Source organism: Bubalus bubalis, chromosome 19 (assembly GCF_019923935.1).
Source record: "Bubalus bubalis isolate 160015118507 breed Murrah chromosome 19, NDDB_SH_1, whole genome shotgun sequence".
NCBI lineage: Eukaryota > Metazoa > Chordata > Mammalia > Artiodactyla > Bovidae > Bubalus > Bubalus bubalis.
In genome coordinates this window covers 1,789,274-1,813,447 of record NC_059175.1, presented here as the reverse complement: position 1 = coordinate 1,813,447, position 24,174 = coordinate 1,789,274, and the positions used below count along the sequence as shown (strand labels likewise).

At 47.4% G+C, this 24,174-nt stretch overlaps 1 protein-coding gene across 3 annotated transcripts in view; it reads right to left on the bottom strand.

Moving 5' to 3' along the window:
* The window catches only part of DOCK2 (dedicator of cytokinesis 2), a 457,833-nt gene that overhangs the window by 8,514 nt on the left and 425,145 nt on the right, over nt 1–24,174 (bottom strand). For all 3 annotated transcript variants that reach the window (XM_025270818.3, XM_025270819.3, XM_006075524.4), the window contains exons 42-47: nt 19,020–19,101; nt 17,585–17,669; nt 16,793–16,879; nt 11,388–11,564; nt 9,852–9,935; nt 1,521–1,658 (exon numbers count right to left, since the gene is read on the bottom strand). In XM_025270818.3, coding sequence (XP_025126603.2) covers nt 1,521–1,658; nt 9,852–9,935; nt 11,388–11,564; nt 16,793–16,879; nt 17,585–17,669; nt 19,020–19,101 — 653 coding nt within the window. The remainder of the gene's footprint in view (nt 1–1,520; nt 1,659–9,851; nt 9,936–11,387; nt 11,565–16,792; nt 16,880–17,584; nt 17,670–19,019; nt 19,102–24,174) is intronic.

Here is a 24,174-nt window from a genome sequence, read left to right as displayed (position 1 = left end):
AAGTGATGGGACCGGATGCTATGATCTTAGTTTTTTGAATGTCGAGTTTTAAGCCAGCTTCTTCACTCTCCTCTTTCAGCTTCATCAAGAGGCTCTTTAGTTCCTCTTCACTTTTTGGCCATTAGAGTGGTGTCATCTGCACATCTGAGGTTATTGATAACCTACATATATTCTTTGATGTAATTTAAATCACCGCTAGATTACTTATAATACCCAATACAATGTAAATGCTATATAAGTAGTTATAAATATAATGTAAACATCAGGCTAATAGTTGTCAGCACAGCAGAGTCAAGTTTTGCTTTTTGGAACTTTCTGGATTCTTTTCCCCAAATATTTTTGATCCTCCCTTGGTTAAATCTGCAAACAGAGAACGCATGGATATGGAGGGAGGGCTACTTCTTGAGTTCCGTGAAATGATCAGAACTGAAGGGGTGGTGAGAATCTCCAAACCTATAACCAGCTTGTCAGAGGTGCAGGGAACCCTGGTGTCTTGGTGAGGGGGTCTTGTGGGGGACTCTGCCTGTAACCTATGCAACGCGGCCTAAGTCTGGGTGGTTGCCATCAGAACGGCATTGGGTGTTGCACAGACAGTGTTGGAAAAGGCAGCCTGTGTCATGGAAAAACTGCTGGCCTGAAGACAAGACACCTGACTTCATCTGTGTGCTTTCCAGTACCTCACTTCCTGTCTCTGGGCCTCAGTTTTCCCATCTGTAAAATCAGAGGGTTGGACCAGATGGCCTCTGAGAGACTACACAGCCTTGACATTTTATGAGGATACTTTCTGGAGAAGAGGATAAAAGAAGAGGTTCCGTGAGCACCAGGCCAATGGCCTCTTGAGGACACAGAGCTTGTTAGTGGCCACAAGCGCTGGCTTTGGAGGCCATCAGAGCCAGGTGCAAACTCGGAGCCTCACTTGTTATATGTTGTTGTCCTTTAGTCACTAAGTCCTGACTGACCCTTTGCAACCCCATGGACTGTAGCCCACCGGGCTCTTCTGTCTGTGGGATTTCTCAGGGAAGAACACTGACGTGGGCTGTCATTTCTTTCTCCAGAGGATATCCTGACCCAGGGATGGACCTCGCATCTCCTGCTTGGCAGGTGGATTCTTTACCACTCAGCCACCTGGGAAGCCCCATTTGTTATAGCCTTTAGCAAGTCACTTAATGCCTTGGAATCTCTGGAATAGACATGAGGCGTTAAAAGCCACCCCCAAGCTTGTTGTGAAGCCTAAATGATCTAAGTGCTTAGATCAGACCAGCATATAGTAAGTTGGTGCTTCATCAATGTTGCTTTTATCATTAGCACAATCTCTTGATTGTTCGGGACTCAATTTATAACCGGCATTTATCTGCAATGACTTTTAAGGGACCAAGTTTCCTGGAAGGGTCCCTGGATTGGCTCTGGCACTGCTGGTCCTCAGGCCCCTCTCAAGGGCAGGCTCCTTTGCGCTGGTCTCTTCGTCCTTCCTGCCCCACCCCACCCATTTCACCCTCCCTGGCCTTGGGGACCAGCCGTACCATCTCTCTGACACCATATTCCTTCTCCACCTTCACTTTCAGGTTCTTGAAACATTCCTCCATCCGGTCGTGGAAGGGCCGCAGATTTTCTGACACCCTTCTCTCGTGGATCTTAATGCCAGCTCCCAGGAAGGGGATCTGGGGAGAAAAGTGGTAAACGATGAGTCAGAGGTTGGCCACCTGGCTTCACAGAGAGGGCAGAAGTCAAGTCCACCCGCTGAGAAATTGCTGAGGGCTTTATGGTCTCAACAACCTTCAGCTGGGGTGACCAACCCTGGGAAATGGGAAAATTGCATTCTTGAGGTTTGCTCTGAAAATAGGATTTCTAGGAGAAAGACCTCTGGCTGTCTTGCCTCATGGAAGGGTTGCACCCTCTCCTCCCGCTCCCTCCCATTAGAGGCTGCATGTTAGGGAAAGTCTGCATCTGGTGGCATCTACTGAGGGGCAGAGTGTGAGACCAGAGGAGTGGGATCTCTGTTGCTTTGACTTAAACCCTTGTCCAAGAAGTTCTTGGAGATGCAAATAGAGTGTGACTGTTCAGAGACTGGGAGGTAGGAGAAGGGAAGGGCTAAGCAGAAAAGGCATGGGCACAACCTGATCTTACAACATGTATCCAGTGATGATAAGACCAAAGAAAGACAGCTGAGTGTTCATATCATGGAGCTAAGGAGCCAATAGGGGACTTTTAAAGTGAAAGTTGGTCACTCAATTAGTCCAACTCTTTGCGACCCCATGGACTGTAGCCCACCAGGCTCCTCTGTCCATGGAATCCTCCAGGCAAAAATACTGGAGTGGGTTGCCATTCCGTTTGCCAGGGGATCTTCCTGACCCAGGGATCGAACCCGGGTCTCCTGCATTGAGGGCAGATTCTTAACTGTCTGAGCCACCAGGGAAGGGAATATTTTTAAAGTGATGTGTAAGCCCTGGGAAGATGAGGGGGGAAGAGATGAGTCATGTGAGGCAGTCAAGCCCTTATTTATCAGCAGAGGAGGTCAATCCACACTGCATGAATGGTAGACACAAGGACAGAAGCCAAGCACAGTGGCTGCTGTGCGCTGAAAACTTAGTAGTGTGATCTCAGGGAAGCATAATGAGGCTGCAAGGAGTACAATACTGATCACTTTGGAGAAAAAAAATGCTTTGATGATGGTGATCATCAAATGTCCCAAGACATTTCTGCATCCTTCTCTTGGAGTACTCCCCCAAATGGCAAAGTGAAGGAGAGACTGAAATTCAGTGAGGCCAGGAGACACATATGAACCTGGTCCAGAACATGTCAGGTGGAAGGTGGGTGGAGGATGGTAACTGACCTTCCAGGACAGAGGCGGGGGTGTGGTAAGGGGACAATCTGCTCTGGGAAGCCAGGAAGGGCGCAGGGGTTAGAGGCCCCTGGCAGCTCAGAAAGGCTAGAGTGAGCTGAGAGGCTGAAAACAGGGATGGATTGAAATTCTGTGACAGGAGCAGCTGGATGGCCAGGTCCCTGCAGTTTCATCTGGTAGTGTGTCATATTTTCTCATTTCCTCAAGAAGCAGGAGCTTATCCTCTCGAATGATTAGAACAAAGAGCATCGAGCTAAGGGGTACCGGCACAACAGAGGGCCGGGATGAGGAGCCAGACAGGAAACAGGGGGTTGAGGAAAAGTCTGCATACTGATAAAGGTGAGACCTTCATTTTTCTGTCTCCAAATTGCCAGCAGCACAGAAGCCAGGAGTTCCTTTGCAGGCAATAGCTCAAAGCATCTGTCCTGGAGAAAGTGAATCGCCCAGACGTGTGTGCATTACTCAGTTACCGTATGTAATGCCATCCAGGTGACAAGGCCTTCTCTCATGAGCAGAGATATTCATTCAGCTTTTGAGTGTCCCCACTCTTAACCAGGAACAGATTGCCAAGGATCACCAGGTATTGAAGGAAACTCTTCAGTGTGAAAGACAGTGATCAGAAGCAAAAGACAGGAGAGCAAGCAAACACCGAGGAGGAAGGAAAGAGGTGGGGGAGAAGGGAGGAAAGGAAGCATGAATGGATTAACCTGGAAGAGACAGAAACAAGAGCGCCTAAGAAAACATTATTTAAAAAATAATTAATGTACAAATTAAGAAAAGGTTTTCTATCCATTAAACAGAAAAAGATTTTATTTAAAAAGGAAGGAATGATAATGGAAATACTGCATTAAAACTACTGAGATAGTGTTGTAGGTGGAGATAAATGTATAGTTTTAATTTTATTAATACATTTTAGAAAAGATAGAAAATCAATTAGCTAAGCATCCATCCCAAGATGTTAGTAGAAGAGCAGCAAATTAAACCCAAAAAGGGCAAAAGGAAGGAAATGATAAATGTAAGAGTAAACGTGAATGAAAAAGAAAATAAACTGAGAACACAGAGGATTGACAAATCCAAAAGCGGGTTCTTTAAAACTGATCAACCCCTTACAGGGCTAATCAAAAAGATGCCAACAGGCACCATCACCAACATCGAAATTGTGAAAAGGAGTGTCACTATAGGAAGTATAAGCATCATAGAAAGTCATAAGAGGGTATTATTAAAAAGTTTATGTTAATAAATTTAATATTTGGATGAAATGGACAAATTGTTAGAAAAATACCGTTTACCAAAAAGGACACAAAAGAAACAGGAAATCTGAGAAGTATTAAATTAAATATATACTTTAAATCATTCTTGGCCTGTGTGGCTTCGCAGACAAATTCTAGCAAACATTTAGGGGATAAATAAATGCCAACTTTATAGAAACTCTTCAGAAAGGATTTTACATGTGGAATAATTTTCAACTTATTTCTTGAGACCAGGATAAGTGTTATAAAAATTGAATAAGAATATTATAAGAAATGAAAATTATAGGTTAATATCTCTTTTGAGCATAGATACAAAAATCCTGAAGAACATATTTTCAAACAGAATCTAGCAATATATAAAAATGATAATGTATTATACCCAAGTGGGATTTATGTCATACATGCAAGGTTGGTTTAATATTCAAAAATCAACTAAAATAATTCACTGAATTAGTGGGATAATGAAGAAACAATAGATATGTATCTCAATAGATACATAATGTATCTCAATAGATACATAAAAGGTACTTGATAAATTAAAAATCCATTCATGACGAAGTAGCAAACTAAGCACTGAGTGGGACATCATCTTTAAAACACCCCACTGTGTGAAACAGTGACCCTTGCCCTGATGTGGGAGACAGATGTCCTCTCTCTCTTCTTATACTCATCAGCGCAAAGAGGCAAGAAAAATAACTAAACTGTACAAGACTGGAACAGAATGAGTAAAACATTTTATGTTAGAGATGACATGATTATATCTGTAAAACATCGAAAAGAAACTAAGTGAATTTGGTAGGATTACTGGATACAATGTAAACATGTTAAAAAAATGTAATTATAGTGACAAACAAAAAGAAAAAAGTTTAAAAGCAATCCTACTTTGAATAGTTAAAGATATCAAATCCCTAAAAACAAGTCTAAAATGTGAAATATTTTTACTATGAAAACAACAAAACTTGCTGAGTGAAATTAAAGAACTAAAGAAAAGGACAGAGATCCCATGTTCCTGTATTAGAAGAGTCAATATCATGAAGACAAAAATTCTCAAATTAGTTTATATATTTAATATATTTTAATCAAAATCTCTGTATTTGGGGGATGTTTAAAAATTGGCAAGCTGATTTAAAAACTTATATGGAAATATGAAGGAAAAGAAAGAGCAAGACAAATTTGAAAAAGAAATTGAAGCTCTCTCACTGCTAGATCTCAAGGCTGACTATAAAGCTCAGTGATTAGAAAGAGTGGAATTGGTGCAAGCATGGACTAACAGATCGACAGAAGAGAACAGGAAATCCAGAAACAGACTGGCACGCGTGTGATCAGTTTATGCCAAAGTGGGGGGAAACCGCCTTTACAACAAATGGCGCTGGAGTAGTCAGAAATCTGTATAGAAGACCAACAGACCCCTTACTTTATGTCAGTCAAAATCAATCACATACGTAAGAGTTCAGCACGAAACCAGAGCATGTCCCAATAAACAGCAGAATATCATTATGATCTTGGGGGAGTCAGTCTTCGAGTGCACACAAAACTGATAATCATTAAGAATTTCATAAATTGGACCTTATGAAAGCTACAAACTGCTGTTCTTCAAAAATACATCATTGAGAAAGTCAAGAGACAAGCCGCGGACTGAACAAAGGTATCTACAATGTGTCAGACTAGTGTGTCAAAGACATATATTTGACAAAGAACTCATATCCTGAATATATATAAACTGTTCTGAATTATTAACAAAAGGCAATTCAGTTAGTAAGATAAGTAAAAGATCTGAACAAACATTTCACAGAAAGGTTGTTCAATTAGCCAACAAACACAGGAAAATGCAATGAGCGCCATTGCTCGCGAAAGGAAACGCAAATTAAAATTAAACTGAGATACCCTCACAACCAGCAGAAAGACTAAAGGTAAAGAATCACAGCATGATGTGTCAGTGGAATGTGGAGCAATTCGGGCTCACAGAAGCTGTTGGTGGGGGTGTAACTTGGCTCAGCAACTTTGGGAAGCTGTTTCTCCATATCCAGTCAGACCACAGATGAACCTGTGACCCAGCATTCCCGCTGCTGGACAGAGAGTGAGTGCACTGAGCGCTGCTGCTCATCAAGAGACACGAGCAAGAACGTTCACACAACTGCTTCCACACTATGCAAAGCCCGAAACAACCCGCCGCCGGCAGCAGAGTGCGAGACACACGGGTATGTCACCGGGATATTGCTACAGTCACACAATGGCGAACACTTGGAAACAAAACAGAAACTGCTCCTGCATGCAACAGCCTGGATGAATCTCAGACATTACACTGAAAAAAAAAGCAGCCAGACACACAGCAACACATACTGTCTAATACCATATTCATGACGTTCAGAAACAGGCAAAACTAATCTATAGAAGTTTGCCATTATCTATTAAAGACAGCTGAGCGCAAAAGAATTGATGCTTTTGAACTGTGATGATGGAAAAGACTCTTGAGAGCCCCTTGGACTGCAAGGAGATCCAACCAGTCCATCCTAAAGGAAAGCAGTCTTGAATATTCACTGAAAGGACTGATGCTGAAGCTGAAACTTCAATACTTTGGCCACTTGATGTGAAGAACAGACTCACTGGAAAAGACCCTGATGCTGGAAAGACTGAAGGTGGGAGGAGAAGTGGATGACAGAGGACGAGATGGTTGGATGGCATCACCGGCTCCATGGACATCAGTTTGGGTAAACTCCAGGAGTTGGTGAAGGACAGGGAGGCCTGGCATGCTGCAGTCCATGGGGTCACAGAGAGTCGGACACGACTGAGCAACTGAACTGAACCGATTAAAGCCAGATATTCTCATATATTATAACCAAGCAACCCCATAGCTAGGTATATACCTGACAGAAATTGACCATGTTTGTGCTAAAAAGATACATATGAAGATGTTCAGAACAGAACTACTTGAAATAGCCTCAAACTGAAATCACCCCAAATCTCCATCAGTTAAAAAACAAAACAAAACAACATTTTCTGGCATAGTTTCCAGCTGCATAGACTATTATACATCAATAAAAATGAATAAATAATGGCCTTGTATAATAAAATTAATCAATTTTAAAACATAACTTTAAACAAAATGTTAGACACAGAAGATTGCGTACTGTGCGGTTCCATTTATATAGAGGTCAAAAATCAGGAAAAGCTTAGAAATGAGTGCTTGGATGGTTAGAAACTATTGTTAAAAAGCAAGTAAATGGTTATTGTAAAGGCAGGATAATGGTCAACCTTGGGGAGAGCTGGCAGTGACCACAGGAAGGCACGGGAGAGGCATCTGTGTGCTAGAGGGATTCTGGGTCTTCATCTGGGGGTGGTCACATGGGTGTACATTGTGATAAACCCATGTGCTGAGTATTTTTGTCGTGTCTACTTCTCTGTATGTAATGCTTCATAACATGTTTACAAGAAGAATGTACTATAGACATCTTTTCATGCCGATAAATATAGAGAAAAATCTTTACAAAGAAAAAAATTAAGCACTCAATCTTGAATCCATGAAATCGTAAACCCATCCTATACTGTGCCCTTCCAGCTCCTGTTGTGTTGCTAGAGGTACAGGGATAGCTCTCTTTGAACTCTAAGGATCTTGTGTTTTGAGAAAATCCAAACTGAATTTGACTTTGCCAAACCAAGAGCCAATCTATAATTAAGCTTCAAGAGGGGAGGCAGGGAGTGGGTCCAAGCCTGGCACACAGTTGGAGCTCAATGTATATTATGTAAGTTGCAAGAATGAATGGAAAGAAATGAAGGAGGAAGAATAATCTGCTGTGTGTAATGTTAGAAAGGCCACTTCACCCTGAGCAGGGCAGCGTCTTTTGAGTATTTAGGATGCTAGCCTCTGAGTGGGAGGGACGTGGTCCAGGGCAACCCCCTTTGGTGGGCTTCCGTCAGCAATGTGGCAGAGGAGGTGGGGCTGGTGCTAAGGCGAGGGCACGCGCTCTCCACTAGGGGGTGCTGTTGGAGGAGGCCTGGCCAAGGGCTCTTAGAGGCTCTAACATCCAACACATGCTTTTAGTCTCCCTTCTTTGCTTGTGGTGTCCCTTTACTAATGGAGTCGGACACGACTGAGTGACTTCACTTCACTTCACTTCTTTGGGAAAATGTCCTTAGAAGGCACAGCCTGGTATCAGCTGCACTGTGAGGCCACAGTCCAGGCCATACTTTGGGTGCAACGGATACGGCCCAGAGAGTCCCCTCCCAGGGGATAAGGCATGCCCAGCAGACAGGACAGGGCAGCAACATGGACTGAGACTGACACCCGACAACCAGACAAATTTGTGTGACATTTTCGCCCTCCTTGGGGTGCCCCAGAAAGAATGGAAGCAGGAAACCAACCAAGGTTGAGACTCCCTGCTTCCCAAGCTGGGCATGGGGAGGGTGGGCATCATTACTTGAGCATTAAACGACACGGTGACCTCCAGAGCTGGGCCCTTGGGGATGACTGGGTTTCATAAGTGGCACAAGGTAAGAAGGGAGAGAAAATTGCAGACACACAGAGTGCACCTAGGAGAGTGCACTGCACAGCCCTTGGCGGTTCATTTTAAGGCCTCACTTTGCATAAATTGGCAGAGGCAGAGAAAGACCTGAATTAGGAATTTTTATTTTAAGAAAAGAGGCTGCACCCAACGCTTCGCACTCCTGATTTCCCTGGAGTCACAAAAACTCCCCACCACAACAGCTCGCTTTTCTTTGCTTTGTGACTGGCAAGAAGGGAGGGCTGGCCCTGCTTGCCGCCCCCCAGCGCGCCCTCTGGAGCTCACCCTGGGTCCTGAGTGGTCCGTGGAGAGCAGGGAGGTGTTGGGGAGCGGGTGCTGCAGGCCCAGACTGGGAGCCTGGTCCTCTGAACACCTTTGGGGAGGGGTCTGTGGATCGTTTCTTCTCCAGGGAGTGGGAAAGAGATGGAGGGAGAGAAAACCCAGGAGAGGGAGCCAGAGAAAAAGCGGAGAAGGAGGAAGGACAGTGGAGAGAGAAGCAGAAGGGATGCAGAGCCAGGAGTGAGGTGTGAGGGGGGCGGCAGAGTGAGGCCCGAGTCAGAGACAGGAGGGGGAAGCAAAGAGCTTGTCAGGAGAGAAATACAGAGGGCGGTGCAGAGTGAGACAGAGAGGAGACGCGGAGGGAAGCAACGGGGGCGACGGGGTGCAGGCAGGGGACAGATGGACGAAAGACACGCAGGGAGCGGGGAGAGCAGGCAGGAAGAACAGTCTGTCTGAGGCCCGGGGCTGGACTGCCAGGGGCTGAGCAGCTTGTGTGGAGGGCAGGTGCTAAGGCGAGCACCTTTGATCCCGCCAACCAAACCAAGGCCTCGATTATTTTTGAAACCTGGTATCCATCTGAGCATTAACTGTGATAAACTGGGTCAGCTGTAGAAGGAGGGGAGGTGGGGGTGGGGGCTGGAGTCTCCCGTTATCTGATTGGTGGGTGCTGGGTGCAGGGGTGGTGGTGGGAGGTGTGCGGGAGCCTGGATTTCATTTGGGTCCCACTGGGAGAGGCCACCTCCTGAATTCAACACGCAACAGCGCAGCCCTAGCAACACGCAGCAGCGCAGGACCCCTGCACAGTGCCCCGAGGCACCCCACTTCCAGGATGAGCCTGCCCAGGTGAAGACAGAGTCAGAAGAAAGGTCCAAAGCCAAGGGGCAGGAAAACAAGTAAAGCTAGGCCATACCCGCCAGGGGCCAGCGGAGGGCAAGCCGGCCAGGAAAGGCAGAGGAGGGGCTCCCCAGGCCAGCTCTGCTGTACCTGCCAGGCGATCAGGTCCTTGAGGCGTGTCAGCTTGTCCTGGTCCTCTGGGTGCTCCCGGGCGTACTCCTCAGTGAAGAAGGCCTGGGGGGACAGACAAGACATTGGGGGTTTCCTGTGCCTTTGGCATGAACCCCACAACACATCTCTCTGGCACTGGGAGAGGGTTCCGTTTGAAAGGGGCAGGAGTGAGGCCACTGTTATGTAGATGGGCAGCAGTCAGGGAGCTCAGAGACTCATGTCGCCTATTCCCAGGGCACAGATCAGTATCCACTGGGAAAGGATCACAAACAAACCCCAGGGAAACAGCTGTTAGATGGAGGTGCGGCGGCGGGGGGCAGGGGAGGGGTGTGGTCTCCGGACCAGTAGCATCAGCTTTGAACAAACTCCACCCAGGCTGACTGAATCAGAACCTCTGGGGTTGGGATGGGGTGGTGGTAACCATGTGTTAGGAAATCTTGCAGGGGTTTCTGCTGCAGTTCAACGCATTGTCCCATGGGAAAAACCTCAGTAAGGAATTTCACCCGACGGACTTTCCAGTTCACCTCCCTATGGTGTGGGACCTCGGCAGCCCGGCTCTTTCTGGGCTCATGTGCTCAGTGCGTGTACATATACACAGACGTGTCTTATCACCCCTCAAGGATGTACAGAGGGTTACCAGTGATGACTGTACGGGGTATCCAAGGGTAACTGGAAGGACTGACTGGAATTACTGTCCCTGAATTATACTGTTGTGTCGTATTCTTAGTCTTACCTCAATGGATGACATAGAAAAGTTAATAAGAAATTCATCATGAGATTTTTGAGAATGAGTTGACGATTTTTCCCTCAGCATCCCATTAATGTATGGCTTAGGTGAAAACCAAAGAAAACTTTCTATTCTATCTCAGTGCTGGGAAAAGCTGTGCCCCAACCCCCACCCCACCCCCGCTTACTGAGTAATTATTTTCCTCCAGTGGAAAATGTGACTCCTATAACCGATGGCCTTTCCCTTTTTGCCATGGACACCATGAGGCTCAAAAATGAAATCTGTGGCTGAAACGTGTGCGGATTTCTAGAGGGACCTTATGACCGGAATATCTAGATAACAACTCCCTCTTTGAAGTTGATGTCCCATCCCTTCTGGATTTTCACAGATTCTGGGTTTCACTTCTTCCCATTTGTAGAGGGTCACTTCCATCATCTGTAGAAGAGATGACTTTTCACAAGTGGCATGGACTTTGACTGGTGGATCCTGAATTTCCTGGTATGGATTACGGTCATCCCAGCGTCTCTCTTTGACAGAGGCACCTGGATGTGCCCAGCGGGATAAGAGAAGCCTATGAACGCTGCTCCTTCCTGCACCACACAGAGCGCAGCATGGAGGGAGGGAAGCAGATGAGGGTCAGGCTGTGGGAACTCTGGGGGCGCCTGAGGCCCGAACACCTGCCGTGCCCTTCTGAGGGATAGACGGCTGCATGAGATGAGTAGCAGTAGCTCTCTGCCCGGGACCCTCCTGCCACCACCCTGTCCCGTCCAGGAAAGGGGACCCCTCACCTTCTCATACTTGGCGAACCCTCCCATGACAGCAGGGTCCACGATCCCATTCAGGAGCATGGAGAGCGGGTTAATGGGGAGGGTCTCGTCACTCTGATACTGGTTTATCATCATCAGGATCTTCTCATTGGCGGTAGACATGGTTTCGATGGCATTCTCCAGAGGGCTAATTGTGGTCTGTTGAAAACAAGATCACCAAGAAGAAAGGGCCTGAGCAGGCTGCTTTAAAAACAGGTAAAATTATTGGGATTGATTTCCTTTGGGGTTGGAATTCAAATGAAGCAATGTTCCCCAAGGGTCTGTAGCAGGCTCCCATGGTAATTACTGAGCCCTGGGGGCCGTCTGCTGTCTGGGGAAGTGAGAAGCTGAATTTCTGCTTAGTGAGAAAAAGATTTCCCTGGGGAAATGAAGTAGGCAGTAGCAGGCACTCTTTGGGGTTTCAGTGGTTGGATGTGCTCCAAGGAGGCTTTTTCCTCTTATTACCTGGTGAGAGACACTCCCACTCAACCCATGAGGCCCTGGATGTGCACCCACCATGTGTGAGCCCTGAGCTGAAGGCCAGAGTAGCTGATGATACAATCACCGGCCAGGCCCACATCAGGTCCCGAGACTTGTTATATGCGTGGTCACTGCTCCAACGTAGGCTTCGTTTAGTTGGGAGATAAAACTAAACACCCTTTCAATATCTCTTAAAAAGCAAGATAAATAGAACCCTGGGCTTCCCAGGTGGCACAGTGGTAAAGAATCTGCCTGCCACTTCAGGAGATGCAAGAGACAAGGGTTCAACCCTGGGGTCAGGAAGATCCTCTGGAGGAGGAAAGGGCAACCCACTCCAGTATTCTCAGCCTGGGAAATCCCATGGACAGAGGAGCCTGGCGGGCTACAGTCCATGGGGTCTCAAAGTCAGACACCACTGCAGGACTGAACACAGCACAGCAGAGTGGCATTAGGCGCTAACTGGCAAAACCGTGGCTCCCGTGAGCATAGGATCTAGGCAAAACAGGAAATAAGAAGTCTTCAAGCTTTCTCTGTGACACAGCCAGATGCTGTCTGCGGCAGCAACTCAACACTGTCATTGTAGGAAGAAACCAGCTGCAAGCGGTGTGGGCATCAGTGAGAGTGGCTGTTCCAATGAAACTACTTAGCAAAATAAATGCAGGTGGGGTCTGGCTCATAGGCCATAGCTTCCTGACCCCGGAACTAAACGAAGCAAATTAAAAAGGAGTGCAGATCTCAGCCGGTTTTTCTATCTGTGTGACCTTCGGCAAGTTTCCTAAACTTTCCAAGCCTCAGTTGACTCTTTGGTAAAATGAGAAAATCTACTACAAAAAGTAACTGATGGCTATTATTATTTACCTCTTGTAGACATTAGGACAAGGAACAGCATCCGTCCTAAGAAGGGAAGACTCACTGGCAGGGTGGGTGGGGGCTGGAGGGAATGGTCAGGAAACCTGAGAAGCCTTCCTGGAGGAGGGGGCCCTAAGTGGTGTGGTCTGTTGAAACGGTGGTGTTACAGGGCCTGCCTCATGAGTACACGGCAAAGAGTAGGTGAGATAATATGACACTTGACTCACAGCAGCGCTCTTTACAAAGTGCATCGGCTAGTTACTGTCACTGTTGAGTGTACGAGAAGGGCAGACCCGGCATTCATAGCCACAATTTTAAACGAGTTCCCTAAATCCCTGGGGAAGCCTAGCCTCCTCACCCACTTTCCCTGTCTCTGCACGTTTTTGAAGACGGCCATCTCCTCAAAGGTCCTGCGAGTAGGCTGTCTCTGTGTGTCACTGCCACTCTCTGTCACTCATGCACACACATGTGCAAGCACACACATACACACGCAAAGGGGAGCTGGAGGGGAAGGCTGCTCAGCCTGGTGGGGGCAGCGGCCCGTGTTCTACAAGCTGCAACCCACCGTCCAGGGTCTGTCTTAGGAATCCTCTGAGCTGCATGAGATAAGCATTATTATTACAACTTACATCTGCCACTGATCACTGGGGCAGTTCAAGTTCCATCTTCAGGCTTTAGCTTTTTCATATGCAAAATAATTCCAATGGATGGAAACTAGGGAAGGGTTTGCACACTGGAAATCTGTAGGTCAAACGGGGCCTGGGCCTGCCATTTAGCCAGCACATGAGTTCTAATGTTTTTAGAAATTAATTCAGCCTGAAGGAGCTTGCTGCAGCTTCTCCCACTGCCTGTTGTCTTAATGTGACCATTTCTCATATTTACAGTATCTTCTTGGGCTCTGAAGGTATTTAGATTTGTAGCTCTTGGATTAAATGACCTTCAGAGTGTCTTTCAACTCGGAAACTCCATAGTTTTATATTTTTTTTTTCCGGCCACACTGTGTCTTGTGGGATTTTAGTTCCATGATGAGGAACTGAACCTGAGCCCTTGGCAGTGAAGGGTGGACAGCCAGAGAATTTCCATCGTTTTTTCATGTCTATTTTACAGATGATGAAAACTAAGGCCAGAGATACACTGTGTTTGTCCAACACCATATAGCCTCTTAATAACTAGGTTGAACTTGGGCCTCTGATCCCCAGCTCAGAACTTCTTGTAAAGATTAAATATTCTCAGGACCAAGAACAAGGAAAGAACTCTCAATAAGCAAGACTTACACTTGAATCCCATCAGAAAACACCCCTCCACACAAACCATACTATAGTCATGACGGTTCATGAAAGAAACCACCAAGAACAAGACACAAATTCTGTAACACAAAAACAAACCTCTGGAGAGGGATTCACTCAGCAGGCATCAAATTTTTGTGTCCGAAACATCCTTAATTATCAATAACTCAACGGACGGAGGTTAATAGAGATAAATTTCCTCTGGTCAACTTTTTGGAGGCTTTCCCAACCACTTCTATCAGGGGGGTATCAGTCAAGGTTGACTATTTCCTTCCTAATTTCAGAATCATGAGTTCATAAAGTGACCACTTCAGATATTATAGGCTTCTGCATATTAATTGAGTGACGGGTTGATGAATTTACTTAATAACTATTCTTAAGCACAAATTATGTATCTGGGACTATTCTTTGCACTCAAGAGATATGGCCAGGAACAAAATGGACAAAAACCTGTCTTCCTGGAGCTCACAGCCTAGTGGAGCTTATATTCTAATGTTACTATATGCAAAATTATAGATATTCAAAATAAACATACAGGCAAGTTATGTTGTCCATCAGGAGGTGAGATACCCTGGCAGAGGGGGCTGGGGCATGCAGGGAGGGCAGGCAGGGATCCCCTCAGTTTGCTGACAGCCCCGTGGGGACAGTGACGAACAGAGGCGCCTCTCTGAGCCCACCAGAGGAGAGGGCACGGCCAGGATCAACGGGTAGAGACCACAGCTTAGTGGAAAGTTTCCAATTCCTCACCTCAAAAATGGGATTAATCATAACAGCATACTTCACAGGGTTTTGTGGGATTAAATAGAATAATGCTATAAAGCCCTTGACACAGCTCCTGGAACACTTGTCTAAGCTTATCACCCACCACTGTGTCCCCTGAATAAAGGTCACATGTTGTTTCTTCCTCTCCAGGGCACTAACTCTGGGGTAGGCTGGGGACGCATTGAGGAGGAGAGAGTGACTTTATCCAGATGCCTGATATGAGAAGGTAAAGTCAAACTTCACCTCTTTTATTAAAAAAAAAAAAATTCAGTTTATTTATTTCTGGCTGTGCTGGGTCTTAGTTTCAACACTTTGGATCTTCAATCATCATTGTGGCATGTGAACTCCTAGTTGCGACAGGCATGTGGGCTCTAGTTCCCTGACCAGGCATCGAACCCAGGCACCCCCCCCACCCCCGCACTGGGAGCATGGAGTCTTAGCCACTGGATGACCAGGGAAGTCTCAAACCTCATCAGTAAAAGTCTCAAACCTTTTACTAACCTTGAACAATCCACTAACTCACTCAGTACCTGGGTTTCCTCATCTATAAAATGGAAGAATAATAATATCTACCTTGCACTTGTGGAGGGGTTTAAATGAGGTCACACCTATGAACAGTTTAGCACATACACCTATGAACAGTTTAGCACATGCTCAGTAATGTCTGTTGACATTATCATCGTTATTACACTTTCCTAAGGTCTGGGCCATGCCTGTGTAAAGGAGATTGGAGGGTCACCTGGCTGCTGGGGGTTGTGGGCCTTAACGGCTGAAGGGGGTTGGTTTCAGTGCTGATCAAACAGCACTGGAAATGTCAGTCAGATCGTGTCCCTCCTGTGCATGCAGCTCCCATTCACCCAGTGGAAAAGCCTGAGACCTTATGGTGCCTACAAGGTCCTACATGACCTGCTAGCAGACTGCTGCCACTCTTCCCTCACGAGTTCTGATTCAGACGCAAGCTCATTCTGCCCCAGGGCCTTTGCACCTGCTGTTCCCTCTGCTAGAAGGTGATTCTCTTGGATATTTGCATAGATCACTCCCTCACTTCCTCCACGCTTTTGTTCAAAAGGCATTTAGCCAGAAGACTTTCTCTCTCCATGCTGTTTAAAATAATCCCCATTCATTACCTTTCTCTTTTATTTTTCTCCAGACTAGTTTTCTCCACCTGACATAGTATATATTTACTCAGACTTTTTTAGTGTCTTCACCACTAGAATGTAAGCTTCACTGTAAAATCTCCAGGTGCCTGACATGTGTTAGGAACTCAAACATTTGCTGAATGAATAAGTAAGTAAGATATCCTGAATACGTCCCTGCTTCTCCAGTTTCCCTCGTTTTCCCTTTGCATGCTGGGAGCTGCAAGATCCTTAGCTATCTGAGAACATAGAGACCCTGAAGTGAGTTAAGAAGCAAAATGCATGCTATATGTGGAGCAAATACATGGAGTTCACACATTTGCATTGTAGTCAGAGCTTTGCCTCTGCACGATTTCCTTTCTCTGAGCTTTTTAGTTCATCCTTCTCGCAAAGGGCTCCCAAACAACTGCTGTGGCGGAGGACATGAGGCCATGGAATTCCAGGCCCTCTGCTTCACCTGTACCAGCCACAGAAGCTCCCTGCTCATCAGGTTTATTACTGGATTCTATGGTACCTTTCATTTTCCAGGGAAAAAAGCAGGAAAACTAGATGATGCTTCCCTTCCTGCACTGGAATTCCTGAAGTCCTGCCTGGTGGCTCAGACAGTAAAGAATCCGCCTGCAATGCAGGAGACCTGAGTTCAATTCCTGGGTCAAGAAGATCCCCTAGAGAAAGGAATGGCAACCCACTCCAGTATTCTTGCCTGGAGAATCCCATGGACAGAGGAGCCTGGCGGGCTACAGTCCATAAGGTTGCAAAGAGTTGGACATGACTGAGCAACTAACAGTTTTTCACTTTTCCTTTCTGCAGCGGCTTTTAACAAAGGCATTTCCCTCTCCTGGTCCCAGGAGACACCTGAGGCCGGCAGACTCACCTGGGACATGTGAACCACCTCAAACCAGCGCAGGATGCCGGGAAGCTTGTATGCGGTCACGAAGGAGGTCCTCTCGATCCACATCGACTGTCCCATTGGAGGGAGGCAGGGGCAGGAAAGCAATACACTTATGAAACCTGAGCAGCAGAGTTGGGACCTAGCCAGGCCCCCAGGCCTCCTATCCACCCGGAATCGGAATAAAAGATTACAAGATCCAGAAACACACTCCCACTTTACCCTGAAGAATCCTTTCCCAATGTGAAGTTTATATTTTCCCTAGATTCAGGTCCAGTATGTTTTAACTTGGGTCTCTGAACAGGCATAATTTTGGGGCACAATTGAATGCATTCACCTGCATTTTCTGGGTGTGTGTGTATAGCAATCATCATATTCTTAAAGGGGCAGAGCACCTCCCCCCCCATATATGAAGAACCACAGTTGAAGGGAAAGAGCTGAGAGAGACTTGGAGCTGGCTCCTTGAGCTGGCCTTGGCCCTGGGGAATAGCAGACAGGTCCCAGGAAACACAGGGACACTGGGGACTGTGAACTCCCGAGGCTGACAGGGCTCTTGCCAGGCCTGGTGTACATGGAGAGTGGAAAGGCTCAAGAAATGAGACGACAAACCCAACAGAAGAGCCTGGCGAGCGGGTGTCATCATACCACCAGAGCCAGGCTCCTTCCTGCGGGCTTGGGTCAGAGGCCCTCCCAGTATGATGCTGCAGGAGCATGCTCTGGCTGGTACAGAGGCCCAGGGAATGATCGCGGCTGCTGCAGGGGAGAGGAGACACTTACGGCAAACTCATTCTCAGGATCGACGGTCCCCCTGCGCACTGGCCGGGAGTAGTGGAACTTCTGCACGTAGTTGGATTTGTAAAAGCTGCAAGACAGGAAGAGGCTGAGGCTCCTGAGAGCGAGACCTGACCTGACCCCGCACTGCCCAGGGAGGCCTCCGCAGTGAGCTCTAGGTCTGGTAGAGCCCTCGCTGTAGTGTTTAAAACCAGGCTTTCCTTCTAAGATGATTTAGAAGCTCGTCAGTCGTATGCCCTCATAAGAACATAGCACCCCTCAGGGCACCCCAAAAGTTGAAATTCTATCATTAATACACATGTTGGTGCCCGGGCCATTGTTTCTTATGATCTCGATGAAGGATCTGGATACATCCAAGGTCCTAGACTAATGGCCCAGAGGTATCTTCTACGGATTCGTTTAGGTATCCCAGCTACCCACCCCTCCCCACCCCTCACCAGTCTTCCTGAATCTCTAGGGCTGTTCTCGCATCAGAGCCAGCAGGGCGTGGCGCTGGCTGTGTGGTTGTCATCCCTTGCCCGAGGGTGCCTTACTGAGATGGGGCAGAAGGCTGAGATGCAGGCAGCTACATCTGTTTCCCTACCTCCCTAGTGTGAGACCACTTCTCCCCCAAGGAGCAGGGCATTCCTCTCACAACTGAGCTCCTGCTTGGACAGGCCCTCCTAGAGAAGAAGCCTTTCCGAAGGCACTCAAAGTGTGAAACTGGGCACATGGGCTGAAGGGGGTGAGCCAGACAGCTTGGAGTGGGCGCCTGCTGCCCACAGATCCCACAGACCTTCTGCTTCACCGCCTCATTCCTGACCTTGGCTTCTAGTATTAAACAGATCACTCTTGTCTTCATGCTGCTACCTCCAATGCCTCCTTTATTTTATTTTAAATTTTTTGGTTTGTCGGATCTTAGTTCCTTGCGCAGGGATTGACCTTCGGCCCTCGGCAGTGACGGCACCGAGTCCTAACCACAGGGGACCTCCCTTAGCCTACCCTTTAAATCAAAGCGCGGACACATCCATTGTCAGTGCACGCCTTCACAAGTGCCTACAAGATGCCCCTCTGGAGAAAGTGCTCAGCCCAAGCATCGTGCCCGTCACCCACACTCTCCGGCTGTGGATTCCTGGAGCCGCTCAGGGACCAACCTGAGTAACAGGCTCTCCACGTCCCGGTCAGTGAAGCCCATCGCTGCTTCCTGAGGACTCCCTGGCCACAGGGTGAGCCCGCCCTCATCCTCCCAGCCACCCCTGGTGTTAGCCTTCCAGGGGCAGGGCCCAGAGGGCTCATGGGGGTGATGCTTCTTCCAGGAAGGAAATGGAAAACGGGCTAAGATAGAAGGGTACCAAGGCCTGTCCTCCCACCAGCTCTGCTTGCTTGGCAGCCCCACAGAATGTTCCTCCCCACGTTCCTTCCCCTGAACTGAGGGGCTTACTTTATAATCTGGTCAGGCACCGGCTTATTCTTGAACCTCGGGTGTTCATCCAGGACGGGCTGGACAGTGAAACACTGGATGTCTGCAATTCCTGTAGTTAAGAGCTCGCAACATGTTGGTCGGGGGTGGGGGGCAGTTCCAAGCACAGCAGGTCCCAGCTGAGACCCGCCGCCCCCCAGGACAGTCCTCTGGGGCCAAGTTTTTAATGAGTGACAACCTCAAGATCCTAGGTCCTAGTGACCACTTAGCAGTCACCGTGGTCCTTCTCAGAGCTGCAACCCTATCTGAGGGCTCAGCCTTTGCTAACAGTTGGTTAGTATTAATAGTCCTTAATCTCTGCTATACTATTATCATGAACAAGAGTAACACCTAATGCATTTGTAGTTCTTGATTGACTGCACAGAATGTCTCCCCTCGGTCTCCTTTCATCTCTCTAGTTCCACTGACCAGCACTGTTAATGTTAATCATACTTTCCAGAGAAAGGGACATCAAGGTCAAAGAAGCTGAACAACATGGTGAAGGTCACACAGCTTGTGAGCACAGAGCAACAGTCTGTATTTGGTCTGTAACCCTAAGCTCAGGGTTCGTTGCTTATAATTGGTGCTCCCTGCTGAGCAGCAGCATCGTCATCACCTGAGGGCTTGTTAGAAACGGTGACTCGCAGGGCCCACCTAAGATCTAATGAAGCCCAGTCTGCATTTTGTAGGATCCTCAGGTGAGGCACATGCATGCTGCAGTTTGAGAAGCCCTGCTTTAGAGCGGGTGAATACATGCCATCTAGCACTCTGAGAGCAGCTGCCTGGGCCAGGAATATAAGGCCACGTCCAAGCTCAGTGGGAAAGAGCTCCGTGATTGATTAGTGATGCCTGACATGGGCACATGCTACAGAAGAGTTACCACGTGTGCCAGACTTCTGTCACGCCTCTTCTAGACCTTTGTTCACTGTCAGTCAATCATGTAGCAACCAAATAAACAAGGTCAGTCATTGCCGGTCCCACCCCTGAACCTTACTTCCGTCTCCCCAGCTTCCACAGCTTCCTTACCCGTCTGTCATTTTCAGGTATCCAGGTTCTCTCCTCCCTCTATTCTACCTGAGGTCCACCATGGCTTGAAAACTCTTCCCCTGAGCCTGACATTTCTGCCAATTAAGAAATCACAAACTCCTCCTGTTGGCATTCAAATATGCCAATTTTGAATATGAACTATTCAAATCTTCCAATAGGATTCCAACCCATTTCCCACCATTATTTCTGAGTATGCAATAGACGGTACCGTCCCCTTTGCTCAGACTCTCTCTCCACACCACCGTGAAGTTCAGTCCACCCTCAGCCAGGTGTCCCTTTCCTTCCTGACCCTCCACGGCATCGCATCTGAACACAGAACTCTCATCTCTCCAGCTCCTTGTCTTCTCCCTACAGTCCCCTCCCCACCAGACTGGGAGCTTCCTGCTGCAGGTGCTGGGACTCCTTCACACAAAAGAAATGGCCAGAACGCAATTCCAAGTTAGATCCAACCCTCCCTCTCTCAGTAAACTCACTCTATGCTAACAGGCTGGGGATGTAACTGTTTTACTGCTGAAGAGCACTTCCACATTCAATGAGAGTCCCTCAGAAAGAGACAGAGAGAAAGACAGAGGTAGAGAGACATCAAGAGAGATTCAGAGGCAGAGACAATGAGAGAGAAGAGGGCAAGAACAAGCCATTCTTAATACAAATGAATAAGCCTGATTGGAAGAAGTCGCATAATACTCAGGAAAACTAATTTCTATCTCAAGCTCTACAGCAAACAGCCCTCTCTGGGAGGGAATTCTTTCTGGATTAAGTCTAGGGCAGGAGTTGGCAACCTATAGCCCTCTGGTCAAATCCGGCTCACTGCCTGTTATTGTAGGGCTCCCAGCTAAGAAGAGCGTTTATAGTTTCAATATTTGAAAAAAAAGAGTATTATGTGACATGTGATAATATTAAATTTAAATTTCAGTGTTCATAAATAAAGTTTTATTGGTACACAGCTACACCCAACCATTTATGTACTACCCATGGGGTTCCCCCAGCACAAGAGAGGTGAGCAGCTGTGACAGAGATACATGGTCCACAGAGACCAAAATGTGTCCCATCTGGTCCTTCCTGTAAGTCTGCCAAACCCTGTATTAGAGGAGGTTCTAAGCCACGCCTGCTATTTGGTCCTAGAGGAGGACCCAAACCTGTCCTGAAGAAGCCAGTGACATCACCCTCCAACCGTGTCCAGTAGGCTGCATGGCTGCACCCTCTCCCTATGTGTTACATGGCAGAGGGATGCGTGGGGAACAGGAGACACCCACCCAAGAGGCCTTTGCTGTTAAGTGATTTCCCCCACCTGGGTACCTACGTGAGAAGACACTGGGTCTTGTCACACAACACAGGAAGGCAACAGAATGGAGCGTTAGGAGCTCAGAGTTTGCAGAAGTCAGATTGGGGTTCAATCTTAGTTCCATCAATTTCTGAGAGCAAAAGTCAGACTGGGGTTCAATCTTAGTTCCATCAATATCTGAGACCTCGTGCAAGGTGATTACATGTTTAAGCCTCATTTTTCTTATTTGCAAAATGCAGAGAGTAAAAACACCCAACTCATGGGATTGTTATGAGGATAAAATGAAGCAATACGTGAAAATGCCTGGCATGCCATCACTTTACAATAGTTAATAGAGAACACTCTGTTCATGAATCTTAAATGAAAACGACGGCATTAGAGAAAGAATGCAGACTTTGAGACAGACCTTGGAGTTCAAATCTCAACTCCATCATTAACTAGCTTCGTACTCTTAGGCAAACCACCTTATCTCTCTGCCTCATGTGCTTCTCTATGAAATAGGGACAATTAATACCAACCTAATAGAATTTTATTGGGGTTGTTACTGTTTTTAGTCACTCAGTCGTGTCCAATTCTTTTGTGACCCTATAGACTGTAGCACGCCAGGCTCCTCTGTCCACGGGATTCTCCAGGTAAGAATACTGGAGTGGGTTGCTATTTCCTTCTCCAGGGGATCTTCCAGACCCAGGGATCAAACCTGAGTCTCCTGCATTGCAGACAGATTTTTTACCACTGAGCCAGCAGGGAAGCCTTTATGGAGATTAGAAAAATCTAGTTACAAACCCTTCAGTCTTATGCATGGCATGAGGAGGACACTGAGCAAATGTCAGCCCTTTCCCTCTCCACCTGACTCTTGGAGCTGAATCAGGCCTGCGTATGATGACACGGCCCAGTAACAGATGCTTTCTCCTCCCACCATGAGTTAAAAGGCCACACAGTTGTTGAGTACCAGGACATCCACGTAGCAGGGCCTCAGTACTAATCCCATGTCTCGCCTGTAACCAAACTCACATGTGTAACCAGCCAGCTTTGCCGCTGGTTACACTTCCTCCTGCAAATAACCCTGGTAGAGCACGCATGAAGGACAGGTGAGCATAATGAAAAGGTTACAGATGAATATGTATCACCCGAGGGGAAAATATTTGCATTAAGGTTCGGCAGACCTAGCAGACCAGCTGTGGAACCTGTCAGCCCTATTTTAAAGGCTGTAACTTAATTTGTGCTACAGGGCGCAACACGGGAGCTGGACTCGGTTAATGCAGCCGTTGCAGCATCAGCCCCTGACCTGGGGAACACTGTGCTTTGCTGCACGGAGCCTTGTTTCCACCGTACCAGCACCATCTCCTGTCACTTCGACTTCCTGTGTGCCCCAGACGGCTCGCTGCATCCATGCCTCCCTCCCTCCTACCTTTCTCGAGCTCCCCTTTCTTCCCCCTCTCTCTTGTCTTCTTTCTCTTTGTGTTGGCCAGCAAGAGAGCTGCCCTGGAGGATCACTGCAGTGAGCAAGAGCACGGTCTCTGCCTTCCTGCAGCTTCCGTGCTATTTCTACCATTTTTTTTTTTAATCCTTTTTATTGTAGAAAAGCCCCTGATGCTGGGAAAGATTGAAGGCAGGAGGAGAAGGAGATGACAGAGGACGAGATGGTTGGATGGCATCACTGACTCAATGGGCATGAGTTTGAGCAAACTCTGGGAGATGGTGAAGGACAGGGAAGCCTGGAGAGCTGCAGTCCATGGGGTTGCAGAGTCGGACATAACTGAGCAACTGAACAACTGTGGTTACAAGTCACATTATTAAACCGTAACAGTTTAACCATATTCAACTCTACAGCTCAGTGGCACTAAGTACATGCACCTTGTGCAACTCTCACCATCACCCATCTCCCACATTTTTCACCTTCCTAAACAAAACTCTGTCCTCAGTAAACACTAAGTCCCCATTGTGCATGCGTGTGTGCATGTTAAGTCACTTCGGTCACGTCTGACTCTGTGACCCTGTGGACTGTAACCCACCAGGCTCCTCTGTCCGTGGGATTCTCCAGGCAAGAATACTGTAGTGGGTTGCCATGCCCTCCTCCAGGGGATCTTCCCAACCCAGAGATCGAACCCATAGCTCCTGTGGTTCCTGCATTGCAGGCGGATTCTTTACCATTGGGCCACTGGGGAAGCCCAAGTCCCCATCACCCCTCCCCAAGCCCCACTCCCTGGCCCCTGGCATCTACCAGGACACTTTCTGACTCTATGAATCTGACTATTCTAGGTACCTCATATAAGTGGAATCAAACAGTATTTGTCTGCACCTACTGTATACTGGAATGTATTTTTAGTGTTAACTTGATATATATCCCCGACTTCCCAGGCAGCACAGTGGTAAAGAATCTGCCTGCCAGTGCAGGGAGATGCAAGAGACACGGGTTCGATCCTGGGGTTGGGAAGATCTCTTGGAGGAGGAAATGGCAACACACTCTAGTATTCTTGCCTGGAAAATTCTCTGGACAGAGGAGCCTGGTGGGCTACAGTCCATGGGGTCACAGGGAGTTGGACACCTCTGAGCACACACGTATACAATATATGCCCTATGAACAGACTGCACCTTCTTGGTCTTTTTCTCTCCACGCTATTCAGTTGACATACATACACTACCACGTATGAAGTAATTTTACATTTGAAATTACAAAAGATAATGACAGATTGAGATCAGTTTGCTAAACAAAAGCAAACAGGGGTTGAGATAGCAGAGTACTGAAGGCTTCCAATAAGGTGACCAAGGAAGGCCTCCTCTGGGAGGTGCCGCTGAGTGAGACTTTGA